Raw genomic sequence first — 15,932 nt, 5'->3', positions numbered from 1 at the left:
CTATTTATCGTTTCGTCTTCGACTCATCAGTGCACTTGAGGGGAACAATTTAAAAATATGAATAAACAAACTTCTGCACCTGGAAACATGAATTCAGTGGATCCATTCTTGACTAATTTATTTTCTTTTCCGGATGTCATATGATCTCTAGACTGTAATAAGTCACTATATCCTGCGACCCCATTTCTTTGAAAATTCAACAGCTCATCGTGTAGATTGAACAAACATATTTTAAACAATTTACGGAAAAGTACATGACTACGCTCAGGCAAAAAATATATGGAATTTCGTAATAATATCGTATGGTTTTTAGCCTCAAAAATACCGTATGCAAATCATAAGACCGCCTTATGAAGTCACGAAAATTGGAATTCCAATGAAAAGCCTTATGATTTTTTTTCCCTTTATAGGCTACTCTGGCCGAGGGGGGTGGTTACAACGATCCGCACTTTCCATACCGGACGAACTAGGCTATGGTGCCCAAATGAACACTAGTAACGAAGGAGGAAACCGGCCTATCATTGATAGGTTCCCTCCAGCATGTAACCCAAGCGACAGATTCCTTAACGGTTATCAATTTGCAACGAAAGATACGAATATCTTCTATTGCAAGTTCACCAGCGAGTTTGTCACTTGGGCAGGAAGTGTGTGCTTCACCCTGTAACCAGTCAATCATTGAGTCGTGCGTCTGTATCGTATTAGTATTTTGTCATCTTACCAACTGCTTCTGTGTCTTAAATGTCCTCGTCGATGAGACTTTGGAAAATTTCGCTTTGTATCCGCTTCGGTCTTGGCCCTGCTTTCCTATATAGTCTTTTATGTCTGAAGCGGTACAAACGATTATTACTTTAAAGTTCCTAAATAGATGTAGATATGTTTGGTCTACTAACACTATCCATTCTAATCTGCTCTGATTATTTCTATCTTTGTCGAAGTTACGTTACATTTCCTTTTCCTTATTGCATCGCTTTTTTGACAATGCCGGAGAAACCTGTTAATATCTCAAGCTGATAATTTATCAAGAATAAAGAAATAATAATAATTACTATAACAATAATAATATCAATAAGAAATAATAATAGTGACAATCACAACAATAATAATAACAATAATATTTAAAATAATACAATAACAACAACAATAATAATAATGATAATAATAAAAGTAATAATAAAAAACCCTTCTTAATCCACCTAGTGGTGTGATAATGCCTTTCTCCTCTTTCATAACAGTCTCATGAAAATATGTTTCATACTTTTATTAAATAATTTTGGAAACTAATTTTGACACCAACTGATTCAGATTGATTCGAGTAGTTCACAAAAGCATGCTTCAGTTTTTATGTCACACAGTCAGCATCACTTTTTCAAACTAGTGCTTGACATTTGCGTTGCCTATATGTATGAGAACAGTGATACTAATCTAAAAAATCCTTCTTAATCCACCTAGTGGTGTGATAATGCCTTTCTCTTCTTTCATAACAGTCTCATGAAAATATGTTTCATACATTTATTAAATAATTTTAGACGCCAATTGATTCAGATTGATTCGAGTAGTTCACAAAAGCCTGCTTCAGTGTTTATGTCACACAGTCAGCATCATTTTTCCAAACTAGTGCTTGACATTTGCGTTGCTATTTGTATGAGAACAGTGATGCCAATCTAAAAAAAAAGCCTTCTTAGTCCACTTAGTGAAATTTTCATATATCTTGAAAAATCACCATAGGGGGGAGTACATGAAATTTTCGAAAGCGAAAAAAAATTTTTGATGCCAAAAGGCTTAGAATTGCATGAAACGTCGAGATTTAGTGTCATCTCGAAAAAAAAATTTTTTGAAAAAATCGACTTTTTGGGACTTAGAAAAAATATGAAAAAGTCCCAGAAAGTTGATTTTTTCAAAAAATTTTTTTTTTGAGATGACACTAAATTTCGATGGTTCATGCAGTTTTAAGAGTTTTGGCATCAAAAAAAATTTTCGATTTTGGAAATTTCATGTACTCCCCCCTATGGTGCTTTTTCAAGATCGAAAATTGTCAAACTTTTACCACCGGGCAGCACCCCTTAAGCATGTCCCATTTAGGTCAAATTTTGCATGAAGGCTTTTTTCGAGGTGCTTAAACTTTTGAGCACTAGAACTTTACGAAAATAGAGTTGATCCCAAAATGTTGGCACCCTTATATATATATAAGAGCGGTAAAAATCAACGTGTTTTGTCGGTTACGTCACTTATACCATCATATATCTGGAACCAAAAGTCACAACCATTTGATCTTCGAACTTGATCAATGGCCCGCCAGTAGCTTTCAAACGAGCCTAAGTTTGTTAAAATCGGATCAGCCATCTCTGAGAAAATTGAGCGCGTTCAAATATCTTCAAAAAGTGCACACACACACACACACACACACACACACACACACACACACACACACACACACACACACACACACACACACACATACACACACAGACATTTTCCGATCTCGTCGAACTGAGTCGAATGGTATATAACACTATGGGTCTCCGAGGCTCCGTTCGAAAGTCGGTTTTTCCAGCAATTCTAATACCTTTCTATAGAGAAAGGCAAAAAGGAATATTTTGACTTACCAAATGTTAATATGTCATCAAATGAGTTATTACATGAAAATACCAATTTTTCGTCGTTTTACTGGGACTCTTGATTTGTTTTCAATTTCCTTTTGGTATTCCTGTGGCACCCTAGGAATTTTCCGCTTCATATCGTTTTTGTCTATAATATTTTATTTTGATAGTTTCTCGTGATAAAAATAAAATAAAATCAGGTGTTAGTAAGCTTATTAAATTATATAATGTAAGGATGCGCATTTAACACTAGATTGCCCAGGAAAGTCACAATATGTAAACAATGGAAGGATTGCTTGAAATTCTGTGAACTTTTCTAATTCTTTATTTAACGATATATGCACTTAGGCACACTGCACTAGTTTTTATTTATTCTGTCACAGTTTATAATATTGACTTTCTCTCTTTCAATCATTTTGACTGCTTTTGAGCAATTTAGGTCTAAACTAAGTTTTGGGCCTTCTAGTGCTGAGCACGCATCCAGGAAACAAGAACTACATGTATTTCGTGAAGAAATACTAGGTGTTGTTGTATGAAATAGTCCACGTGAACCGTTCTGTGTCTAAGTTGGAGAAATCTAAGTACATTCAAACCTTTCCCGATTTGAGAGTGTATTCACACCTGATTAATCAGTTTCGCCGTCATTGCCATTTGTAAACATTACCGATACCGAGCGGGATCGGAAAGGTTTGAAAGTTCCTAAACGGTTCATAAGATATCAATTTACTCCTATTCCTGATAACAATAGTCCTCCTTCACCAGTCCAGGACGATTATTATATAATAATATTCATCCCAGACGCATGAACACTGCATCTCTCGTGCCCCCCCTCCCACCTGTAACACTTGTAGGGAAAGGCTCACTGTCGAACACATTATCGTCAACTGCCCGGAATTCGACGACTTACGTGCGCAGTACGATATGGGCCTTTCCCTACGCAACTCTCTATCGAACGAACCGGTGTCCGAGACTAAATTGCTGTTGTTTCTCAAGGACGCTCGGCTTCTCGATAGCATCTAAACCCTTCAATCGCTCGATTTACCCCACTCACCTCCCTACTGGTTGTCTCACCAAAGCCATCTTCACCACATCTCATTAGCCCTAGTTTCGTCTTACAATCTTATCCCCCGACCATAGCTCAACAGCCCAAGTCTCATCTCCACCATAGCCCTTTAACACATAGCCTAAGTACTGTCTTGTCCGCCTATGGTTTGCCCCACCACTGCCCCATAACCCAACCGTCCAAATATCGTCTTATCCGCCGACAGTCTACCATACCAATACTAACCCCATTTGGTCTCGTCCGCCGATCGTCTGCCCAACCAAAACCAACCCCATGTCTCAACTAACACCCCAGAAAACAATAACCCCCAGAGCCCCATAACCCAAATCTTGCGAACCGTCTGCCCAACCAACACCATAGCCACAAGACACAACAACCAAATCCCGTCCACAGTCAAAACCCTTTAAACAACACACCACTTTGCACCCATACAACAGGTATAATAAGAGTTTTTTCCTTTTTTTTTTTTTTTTTTTTTTTTACTTTCTGGTACCAACAACTGCTGCGTCCGATCTCGCGGGCCATCTGCCGGGGGACTACCCCCCGGGGATGTTTACCGCGGCTCATTCCCGGTGCAGCTACAGCAACAACGGCCCACCGAAGCTCTCGGAACGGCCGGCGGGTGGGGGGCGATAAGCGACAGAGGGCGATACCACAGAAGCTGGCAACCAACCGAGACGCCTCACCTTTCCGTGGGCCATCCGCGGGGGGTGCCCCCCGGGATGTTGACCACGGCCCTCGACCACAACCACCAACAGGAACACCGGAAAGGACAGAAGACGACAACAGCCGAGACGCCTCACTGCACCGTGGGCCATCCGCGGGGGATGAGCCCCCCGGGATGTTGACCGCGGTCCCTCAACCACAACCACCTGGAAGGAACACCGGAAGGACTTCATCCACGACACACCCAGCAAGCGGCCATAAAATCCCCTGACAATGAAATCAAGCAATCAAATCTAATGTAATTTCACTCGATGTTAAAATATTCCTCTCCCAAATACCAACCCACCCCCCCCAAACTCCCCCCCCCCCCATCAATTCCCCACCAATTGATACAAACCCGGCGATAAGACCACAATTAGGTTAAAACCGGGTCTAAATAAATCTTTTAAACTAAAAAAAAAAAACTATTCATCCCAACTGGATCAAAATAATTCAAATTGGTGACCAATTCCAGGCATAAGAATGCTCGAAACCACCTAATGACTCAATTTCAAGCATTATTAGTTCTGTCCACTCCGTGATCGATCCAGAAAACATAATAATTTTCATCTTTTACATTTATAAGCGAACGATCGGTATGGTCCGACTTTGTCAATACGCGAAGTGTAAATTGACTCCCACCCCCATCCACCAGGCGGGGGTACGCGCCCTGTAGCTAATCATCCAAAGCCCAGGGCCAATGAAAAGCCTTATGAAATTCTTACAATATTTTTATGACAAACATAACTTCTCTCATATACTGTGGAATTCATAAGTTGTTTATATGAAAACAATAATAATCATAGATAAGATGTATATTGCCGAGTCAATCACTCTAATAGAGGTGTAATATTCATGTTAATCTTTTAAAATGGTGATTTTTTATGCATCATTGCTTTATGATTTTCACTACTCATTTTGTCTGAATGTAGTATTAAGTTCATTTTGTGCTACCTATATTTGGTGTAAGTATTACGAAAAAAGTTCAACAGAAAAAATCACAAGATTTCACGTAGCATTAGCATTTGAAATTTTTTTGAGTGTATACTGTACCGCTTATTAGTCTTATTACTGTCAATACTATTGATAGTAACATTAACGTCATCAAACTCAGTTGTGAATCACAACTTGTGGTAACGAAGAATTGTTTTGATATTTATGAAGGTATGTCAGAAGTACAGTTAAAAATTACCAAAAATGGTACCACGACGGAGCTTCACGAAACCATTAAAGAGAACAACATTGGTGAGCTGATAGTTTCTCTCCAGGAGCTAAAGAAATCATCGAATGAAGCTATAACCAAACTGCTGCCGGAAGCTGAGAATAGAAATGCACCCAAGAAGTCAGGTAGAAATATTTGTTATGATTTTGATTCACTCTTTTTGATATATCCTTTTTTGGACAGGTGATGCCCATCAATAAAACGCAGAAAAAAATGATTGGAATGAATGGAATTCGTGCATTTTTATCCAATCACCCTACATTGTTGAGAATGTGAATATGTAAATAAAATATTTGAATACAGTTATGTTAATGTGTTTTACTCTGGCATCCCATCGTATTGAATCGAATTTCGAACAATTATGGTCTTTCAGCCTTCTGGCAGAAAACCATTTATCAAGAAAAAATTATTAATTTATCAAACAAACAAGTATTTTTCTACTATTTATTCAATATATCAATCTTTTTTTTTCATAAATACGTTCATTTCATAGGCATTTCTTCGTCGTGGCATCCACAATACATAGTACTTTAAACCTAATACATTTCGAATATCATATTAGTATGTTGGTATTCATTAGTTACAATGGCGTATCTAGAGGGGGGTACTTGCCCCGGGCGAAACGGGGGAAGAAGGGGGGGGGGGGGGGCACAAAAGAACCTATGGATCTTTTTCTTTTTTTTTACTCGTCCAAGTCATGATCCCGGAGATGGAGTGAAGCATCTATTATTCACTTAACCAAATTTTTTTTTCCAATTTTTTTTGCCCCAAGCGCCACTGATTAGTTAATCTAAACACTTTACCAAGCGATTTGCTATTATAAATTACATTAAATAAAATTCATTTATTTTGTACATGATCTCATAACTATTTCAGGTTTGTTTGCATCAGTTCAGCACTTTTATTCAATATAATATAGCTGACTATTGGTTGAACTTATGGAAGAGAAAGTCTAACATAAAGTAAAATTTAAATTGGAACTCCAATGGACTTAATGAAATGATAAAGAAGTTTCATGTAAGGACGGGCTCGACAAGCAAGAATGTCGCGAACTGGGACATTGAATAGTCTACCTTGGGTACGCAAGGAATTTATTAGTTGAGATCTGACATCACGATACTCCATGCATGTCCAAACGACATGGTCAATATCGCGGTAACCTTCGCCACAAGCACAATGATTAGTCTCGGAAAGTCAAATTCGAAGGAGATGTGCATCTAACATGTAGTGATTGGACATGAGTCTGGACATCACACAAATGAAATCCCTACTCACTTCCAGTCCCCTTAACCATGTCTTTGTCGATATTTTAGGAATAATTGAGTGCATCCACCGACCCAGATCATCTTTATCCCAAGAAGCTTGCCAGCTGACAAGTGTTCTTTGGCGAGACGCGCTATAGAATTCTTTGAAAGCAATCGGTCTCTCATAAATTTCACCCTCAGTAGCACCACGTTTGGCTAAAGTATCGGCTGTCTCATTGACTGGAATGGATCAATGAGCCGGGACAATATACCAATCTATGTTATCACTGTTATTAACAATGTAATATTAACTGATCTTCGCAAAAGTTAATTTTTATCATTCAATTTATCTTGAAAGACAAGCAATAACATGGAAGAAGAAAAAGCACCAAATGAAACTTTTCTCAGAAGCTAGTCGGAAATTATTGTGAAACGTTAAAAAAATTGATAACTGAAGAGGAAAAAGACAAGGTAAACTATATCAAATCATTTTAAGTCACCAAACAAAGGTCCACAGATTTCACGCGCATTGCATCTTGATAAATGTCAAGTACGTATTTGTTATTACTAAAATAAGTGTAGATAGACATAAAATGATACGTGAAGCTAGTGATTCTCGTTTGTTCTGTTGAACGTATAACAAATCTTTTTAATGCTAAAGAGAAAATCCCTGTTTTCTATATAGATAAATTGTATGGCATATCACTTGGAGTTGAAAATGATATGTAATTACTGGTTTTTCATATGAACAGTTTCAGCAACTTACCGTAAACATGTGGAAAAATTTGATTTGGGTTAAACTCTGTACACCATTTAAATATTAAACCATTAATTTTGCTCGAATAGAGGGACCGATTTGACTCAAAACTCGCTATAGTCGTGAATGACTGTTACCAATAGACGATCTTGAAATCATCAATATTGAACCGATGGTCATACATAGATTCAAATTATAAGATGAAGGCAGCGTTAGTGAAAGTGCAATGATAAATTTGATTTTAAGTTAAGTAGCTAACTCAACCGAACCAAATAGTAACATTGGATAGAATATCATATACTCAGAAATACAAATTATGTATTCACTTGGAGTTTTCTTGAATGACCTTTGTTTTGCATTACTTCACATGCGCATACCAATGCAATGTACTGCTTGGTAACGTATTTGTTGACTGATCTTTTTCAAATATTACTAACCTGCTTAGTGACGAAAACATGTCTAAAAAATTGGATGTGGAAACAACACCATCCGAATCTACTGGGAGTGAAGATGACAATGAAAATAATTCCGGTAAGATGATTACTGCACTGAGTAAAAAGCACATTATAATTAAAAATATTATTCTATTGTAACAACAGTATCCAAGAACGACTCACTTAGCTGCCCAACCAACCAACCACAGTCGAAATTCAACGATATTGAAAGTGCTCTGATAAATACTGTTATTGAAGAAACCATCTTCAAACTGATCATCATCAATATGGAAAATGCCCAAGGGAGTGCTCCAATCACCAACAAACCTCCGATGCACGTACGATTCGATCCGTCCTACAAGAACAAGATGCTGAGTGAAACACAAACCGTAGACATTGCGATGGGAATGATGATACTGGTTAAACTGAAAAATGATATGTGAGAACTCCTACAGTGTTACATAGTACAGAAATATGTACAATAATTTCAAATATTTCATTAGATCAAACCTGAGGAGACTGCTTTCGGATACTCATGCTGAAATGGCGGAATTCGGTACATTTGAAACCTTGCAAACTTTTATGGACAATGACGTTCAGAGTGAAAAGGAAGAACATCAGTTGATTCGGGATAGTATTTTAAATGAAAAGAAACTAAAAATACTACAAGTTAAACTAGAAGGCGAAACGAAAGAGCGCAAATCAATGCTGAAGCAATTAGATGATGAAATTTTCGAGTTGGAAACGAAAGCCCAGGTTCAGTACAGTCGCATTACAATAATAGTTTAATCTCTAACATTTATTGTCTTTCTCATCAAGGACACTCGAGTTGAGAATGATGTGAAGTGTAGGCTTGTACAAAAGTGGGAGAGCACCCGACACGAACAGGCCAGAATTGTAATTGAGAGTAAGGAAAAAGACCTTAAAGATAGATCCAAAGTAACAACCGACAATATTGATCGTGAGTTAAGACTAAAAAGCGAAATCGATGGTAGGTGCCTAAAATTACGGTAATTGACTTTTCGCATTAGTATTATAAAAATTGTTTTCAGTGTACATAAATTATTGCATCGATCTCATCAACCAGAAAATTTCATTCTGGATGAACAAATATCAGAGGGAAATCAGGACTTTCGACGAAGATATCGCACGTCACAAAGAGCTGATTTCCGAGCTTAAGGTGAAATACGAGGAAATGGTGATCTTGTACAAACATAGAGAGAAGGAGATTAAAATTTGCGCCGAATCTAAGAAAGAACGAGAAAAACAAATGGCCTTTGCAGACAAGCAAATGCGATCGGCCATAAAAATTCAGGCGTGGTGGCGCGGCACCATGGTACGCAAAGGACTCGGTCCTTTTAAGAAAAAGAAGAAATCTAAGCCCCCAAAGTCATCGAAAAAGGGGAGCAAGAAAGGAAAATAGTCAGGGAATAAGAAATAAAAATACAATGATCGCTGAATGCCCAGTTTTATGTGGAACACGTTTTTTTTACATTTTTTTATATCAAAAGAAATAGAAACGGAGGATGGGTAATGTCAGAGACATAACAGAATGCAAATGTCCTATAACAACATTTGTGCTTAAAACATAGTTGATCATACTAACATACTTCAACTCGTCTGATTCGTAGTATAATTAAGTTTTACATCCGTTATAAAATTATTTTTACTTATCACGATATGGATTATACAATATGAAGTATATATTTGAAACACTAATCACCAAAATTTCCCTACGATATCAATATAGTTGTTAATATAATCAATAAAAAGATTGAATAATTGACCCAGGGTCAAGTTCCACGGTCATCATCGATTTAGTACTTTCCGGATGCCAAGGCGCAACGTTTTTAGGGGGGCGGCAAACTAATGCTTGGGACCTTTTTTTATTTTGTTCGCCCAAATCATCTTTCCGGAGATGGACTGTAGCTTTGTTTTTATTTTTGCTCACTAAACCAACCAATATGGGGGCGGTAACTCCTTATTTGCTCCGGACGCCAAATTTCCTCGGTACGCCATTGTACGCAGCTTTTATTTACGCGGATTGCCGAAGTTACGCGTTTTTTACGCCGTTTTTTTTGCGTGTATCTGCGTGTTTTTTGCGTAACATACGTATCTTACGCATAAAAAAGACCTCAGTGCACTTTCACTTAGATGAAATGTAAAGAACGTAATTGACATACATGTCGTTCAATTACTATTTAAAATTTTCAACATGAAGCGTTCCTGGTGAAATTAAGAGGATTTTTGTTTTCCGTTTTGCTGTCTTCATTTTTAGCCAACTGACAGTATTTGAGGATAACAGTTATGATTACGGGTATGGATAAATCAACAGATAGGGCTATTGTACCAATAGTCATTGTTTCGGTGAATAAATCTGACCTCACTTGTTCACTGGCTCCACAATTACAGGCAACCCTGCCAATGACAGCGGCGTGTAGGATGGCTGGGTGCTGTAAAACCTAAGACAAGACCTGACATCTTGGGGGGCTGCTTTTGTTCCAAAATGGACCAGTTTCTGATTGGCTAATTTTGATGTTGCCCCCTGCACATTGTGAAAAGAAAAAACTTTTGCAGGGTACGCGAGCAATGATGCCAAGTATAAAGAAAATCAGACAACGAATTTAATAAAATGTATAATTTTAGCTCACCAATGAAAATGAAAATTTTCGGAGAATGTTTCACTTTTTTTCAATCTCATTGGTAATAAATGTTTATAGTGGCAGGACTGTGTAATTAAAATAGGCATCAAGCCGTTTTTCTTTTTAGTGAATTAAAGTGTAACCAAAAAAGATTTGTTAAATTAGTGTAAACTCGAAGGTGTGTTTAGTTTTACGAGAAGAATGGGCTGTTGTGTTCCACACTGTGGTCGCATACCAAACCTGACTTTTCCGGTTTCCAAAAGATCCGGTAATACGTCAACAATGGATTCGATTTTTCGTTCAACATGAGATATTTCGTGTTTTGTCATCAAAGCTCAATTAATTGTTTTAAGGCATTAATATATAATAAAGAAATGCATTCACCAAAACATGTTTTATGTTTATTTCAAATCAAAAACCTAAAGTCTAAAAACTTAAATGTAATATTTTTTTCCTAGCATAATTATTTAAAAAATCTGTAAATATGGCTACACTGTAGCCGATACGTTGGTATTTATTCCACAGGGCGAAAATGACGAGAAGGATGATTCGGAAGGAAGAATAAGAAGCCAGTTGTCAGGTCTTGTCTTAGTGTAAAACGAGCGATTGCTAGTCATGCAAGTATGGTACAAGACCGTAAGATCACGCATGGAGGTTTTAGATAACGTTTCATAAGTGAATTTATTGATTTATTTCTATGTTATCACGATTGGTAGCAGTAAGTAATACTCACGATTGAATTGACTGATTATGTAACTTTCTCAAATTGAATTTCTGATAGATTTCGCGTTATTCTTATCGTAGGTAGTATTGTTGGAGGTGGTTGAAGTATTAAAGGTTAACAGATGTAAGTTAAGCACATGTTATTGAAACCATTGAATTCTTATAAAAAAAGTTATTAGCTTTTAGCATTTGTCAACGCACTATACGCGTGGATTCGCTCAAAAGAAGCCGAAAATTCCCTCTTCAACAGTCATCTCACTAGTAGAGTCACCATGTTATTTTACCGACTACTCGAATTCCAATCAATGAATTGTGATAAAATCGAATACAATATTTTTGCTTCGGTGCTGAAAACCAATACCGCATAAAAAGGAGTTCGAAAATTGTTGAATACTGCTGTTATAATGACGCAAAAACTCGAAGCTAATGCTCAAAATTTCATCCTACTTTTGAAGTCGAACAGAGACTACAGATCTCACTCTAATTAATGGTTTTCGTATATGAGATGACGAATGAAGCTGAGATACATGCATTTTTTGGTGAGAAATTATGCAGTTAATATAGATTGTCCTCAGAAAGGCTGAGTTTGATTTTAATGCGCATTTGTTTTTTTCAGATGACATTTCAACAGCTGATGATTAGAGTGTATTATTGTTTACATTTTAATCTGTCATCTATGAATCTCAAGCACCGATTCATTTAGTCACGTTGAACTGTAGTAGAGTGTAATAGAGAACAGAAAAATGAAACACAAATTTGATTTGTTCAAAACCTAAGCTCGTATAGTTATTTTGAAATCGAGGTTAGGATATACTGGGACACCTTATAATAGAACAAATATATATTTACCGAAATGTCATCATATGTATTGTGGTTCTTTTGCGTTCTACTTACTCAAGTGTTTTAAACGTTTATTTTTGAATTTTATTAAAAAAAATAAGAACACTGTTGTGTTCAATACGTTTTTGGACAATAAAAGTATCAACTTTAAACCCAAACTGCATTGCAGAGCGCGTTGTTTTAGCCAGTTTGGGTTGACAAATATCTGTTGTGATTACTGTACGCCAATGTTTTACTAACGTCAAAATCAATATAAATTCTGATTCTTCATTTAAAATATAAATATTCTGTTTTTCTCCTACTTTTTCCTCTAGTAATATACAGATAAAGAAAGTAATATAAATATGTATCTTCCTAATATACCCTCGGCTTCAAATAAAAAAGTCACTGAAAGCCGATTCTGCTCAGTTTTGCTGGCCCTACTGGAAAAGTCATTTACATTGCCAGAGTCATTAACAACTGGATGAAGTATTGTATGTTTTATTCACGGTCGAGATAATGCGGTAAGTCGTTTGTTTAACAGAAACAGTTCAACCACCGACAATCCAACGTGATACTCTATTTTGGCAAAAGATTCGTTATGTTTTATACCAACAACGGACAGTAGCTTGTATAGTGGATTCTCAAACGTTTTATAAGTCTTGACATCTACTTTAGGTTGTGTGAGTATTTGTGTTGCTGGCTTGCAGTGCTCCGTGCACGCGTACAGTTGAAGCCTGAATGATTTATATGTAATATTTGAATTTAAACGCTTTGCCAATTGATTTGTTTGATACCATTGACACGTCGGATTGCTGGGGCTTACACGCTAACCTTATATAGTTGTATTCTTCTACAAAGATCACAATGCAGTGAAATTTCATTTTTCTTTATTAGAAATAATCGAGTTCAACTTTTGAGCCTAATACAACTAAATAGTAGGATTTATATTTCAGGTATATGTTTGTTCCATTCGGCTATGTAATAACATTAAATGGGTCGTTGAGAAAATCTTATTTGCATCGCATGGTTATTATTTGGAAAGTTTAACTAAGTACAAAACACAGGAAGAGTTTGTATGGATAATTCATCTTGTTGTGGAATACTGCATTATGTAAAGGTGAACAAGAAACATTCTAAATTTTATTGCTCACCGCAGAAACAAACTACTTCGTTTTTTTTGTAATATAAGGAATGCATCGTTGTTACTTGGAAAAGCTTTTCAATAGCATCATTTCGAGATTCGTAGGAAAATGCTAATACATTGGAGATATTATCTAATAAAACTAAATGCAAGTTCTCGAATGGGTCACCGTGTTGAAATACAAGAAAAAAATGGAAAATTGCTAGGCTGCATCAGTTTCTAATAATTTTTACCGTAACAACTGGGTAGTTCTACGCCCTCCGGCTTACTCACCAGAATTGGCCTTGGAACTCCCACGTGATTGCATCGATGGAGTACGTAATTGTTGAGTAGTGTTTTTGTTTATATAATAATTTTTGTCAAAGAATCGTATGCAGTGAAAGGAAAATCTTTACTGGTGTAATGATTCAAAAGCTGCCAACATATGATAACCTGAAGTCACGATGTAAAACTGAAAGTTACGCTTGAATTACGGATTTTGGGAAACTGAAAAACTGTCAAAACAACCCTAATCTCTGGAAATACTTCACCAACGCGTGAAATATTTCGCAGACTGATGAACGTATGTCTGTTCATTGTGTAAAATCAATTTTTGTGATTCTATAATATTTTAGATCGAAGATGGCGTCGAATAAAGAGCAAGTGCGAAAAGCAATTGTGTGCTGTCGCAATAAAAATCCGGATTGTCAGTAAGAAAACTTGCAAAAAGCTTGGTTTTCCTGCAAGCACTGTCCATAACGTTTTTAAATCTTTCGGTATACGTTTGACAACAGTCAGGAAGGCTGGGAGCGGAACAAAAACGGATCTCAGAAACCACCAGAAGGACGCGAAGGCGAAGCAAATATTTCAGGAAAGACCAGATCTTTCCAACTTGCATACTATTTATTTATTTATCCCCGGTTTTAACCTAATTCTGGTCGTTCACCGGGTTTGTAACAGTTTAGGGTAGGGATTTGGGGGTGGTTGGGAAGTATAAGGTGAGGGATTTATAGAGAAGGGGGAATTTTTACAACGAGTATTTGGAAGAAACTATGAACACAAACTGAGTATGGCAACCATTTATTTTGCACGGATGGCGAGACCTATGCGGTGCAAGACTGATTTCTAAAAAGGGTGAACGCATTTTTTACATGCGCTTTCTTCAAATCATTGTAATTCGGAAAAATTTAATCGCATAACAATGGTGTCCAAGCAAAATATACAGACACTCGAAACAAAATATACACAGGAAAAAGAGCTGAATGCTTTTTTAGTATTTTAGCTAGCCAAATAATAAAATTACCGAAAAAATATTTTAAACCTTTAGTTAAAACTAACATTTCACATAAATTCGACTAGTGTTCTTTAAAAATCAAAAAAGTTACAGCTGAAACAATTAGAAAGTATTTCAAAAACTAGTTGATGAAAAATAGAATTCCGGATAATTCAAACGAGTTCTCTTGCTGATATAATGGCAATAACAGTTCTCGTTAGAATTAGCCAATGTTTTTTTAAATCACTCAACATTTATTTGGAACAACCATATTCTAGTTTAAAGCAGGAAACTATTTTTTGTTTGTGTGATGGGCAACTAATCGGTTTTTTGTTTTAAATAATCGGGATTTTTCTGTGTGTAAACATCAAAATCAATAAATTTGCTTAAATAATACCGTTTTCGCTTGATGCCAAACCCAACCCAGTTTCCACACTAGCTGCTGTCAAACCGTTTGTTTGAAGCCAGTTTTGAACCTAGTTTCGACGTTGTTGAACTGAAAATCGAGTCAGTTTCGAGTTTTTATGTCAGGTTTACTCAAATCCCCGTTGCTGAATGCGAAACCAACACAGTTTCGTGAAAAGTGTTTGTTTGATGAAACTACCCTGGGTCAGTTTCAGTTTTCTCAAGCGAAAATGACATAAGATTGTTCTCATAGACGAAACCGTTCTTTTTTTAATTGCGTAGTTTTTCTCAAAATCGTTGTAACTTATGGCGTTTTCGTTTTTAATTTGCACTACACCGGTGCAGTGCTACACTGAGACACGAATAAACGAACAAAAATGACGAAAACAAACAGTAACTATTGACTACAATGAACGATTCCATTGCACATAGCTACACCAATCTTTTGATGAGTGCTACAATAGTGGTATCGGTGCAGAAAAAGTGTAGCACTGGTGTAGTGCAATTGATAAAAACGAACGGTTTCAGTGCAGCTTTCGCTACACCAGTGTAGTGCAATTTGAAAACGAAAACGACATTAGAAACTGTTATTCGCACAAAACAGTGCCTAGAATAAATAGCAGGAAATCATACGGGCTCTCTAAAAAAATACACTAGAAGTTTAATGCTTTTCCACGAATAGGAAAATTGACCGTAAAATTGAATTCAAAGAAAGCGCATCTTTGATGATTTTGCAATTATTGCAAAATTCAAAAATAAACTGTTTCTTTGAATTGCATGTCTATATGCCAAATTAATTTTTTTGGTGTTGCGATGTCCGTTTTCGATGCAGCGGAATGCCGTTCTTTGATCACGTACGCTTCTGAACGTCAAATTTTGTCTGCTGACTCATGGGTTACTATGATTGATACTGCATGGGTAATTT

The 15,932-nt window shown here is 36.6% G+C and overlaps 1 protein-coding gene and 1 long non-coding RNA gene across 2 annotated transcripts; both read left to right on the top strand.

Moving 5' to 3' along the window:
* Positions 1-5,464: 5,464 nt before the first annotated feature.
* Positions 5,465-5,893, top strand: LOC131430802 (uncharacterized). Its single transcript, XR_009229564.1, has 2 exons — positions 5,465-5,712; positions 5,771-5,893. It is a non-coding gene; the product is annotated as an uncharacterized LOC131430802 (long non-coding RNA).
* A 2,032-nt stretch (positions 5,894-7,925) lies between these two features.
* On the top strand, positions 7,926-11,016 carry LOC131430614 (dynein regulatory complex protein 9-like). The gene is made up of 5 exons (XM_058595719.1): positions 7,926-8,119; positions 8,188-8,461; positions 8,526-8,778; positions 8,842-9,013; positions 9,075-11,016. The coding sequence occupies exons 1-5, from the start codon at positions 8,044-8,046 to the stop codon at positions 9,443-9,445; spliced, it is 1,146 nt and encodes a 381-aa protein (XP_058451702.1). The 5' UTR covers positions 7,926-8,043; the 3' UTR covers positions 9,446-11,016.
* Positions 11,017-15,932: the final 4,916 nt, after the last annotated feature.

This window comes from Malaya genurostris, chromosome 2 (genome assembly GCF_030247185.1).
Source record: "Malaya genurostris strain Urasoe2022 chromosome 2, Malgen_1.1, whole genome shotgun sequence".
Lineage (NCBI taxonomy): Eukaryota > Metazoa > Arthropoda > Insecta > Diptera > Culicidae > Malaya > Malaya genurostris.
The sequence above is the reverse complement of the archived record's forward strand: the minus strand, read 5'-3'. Positions and strand labels throughout refer to the sequence as shown.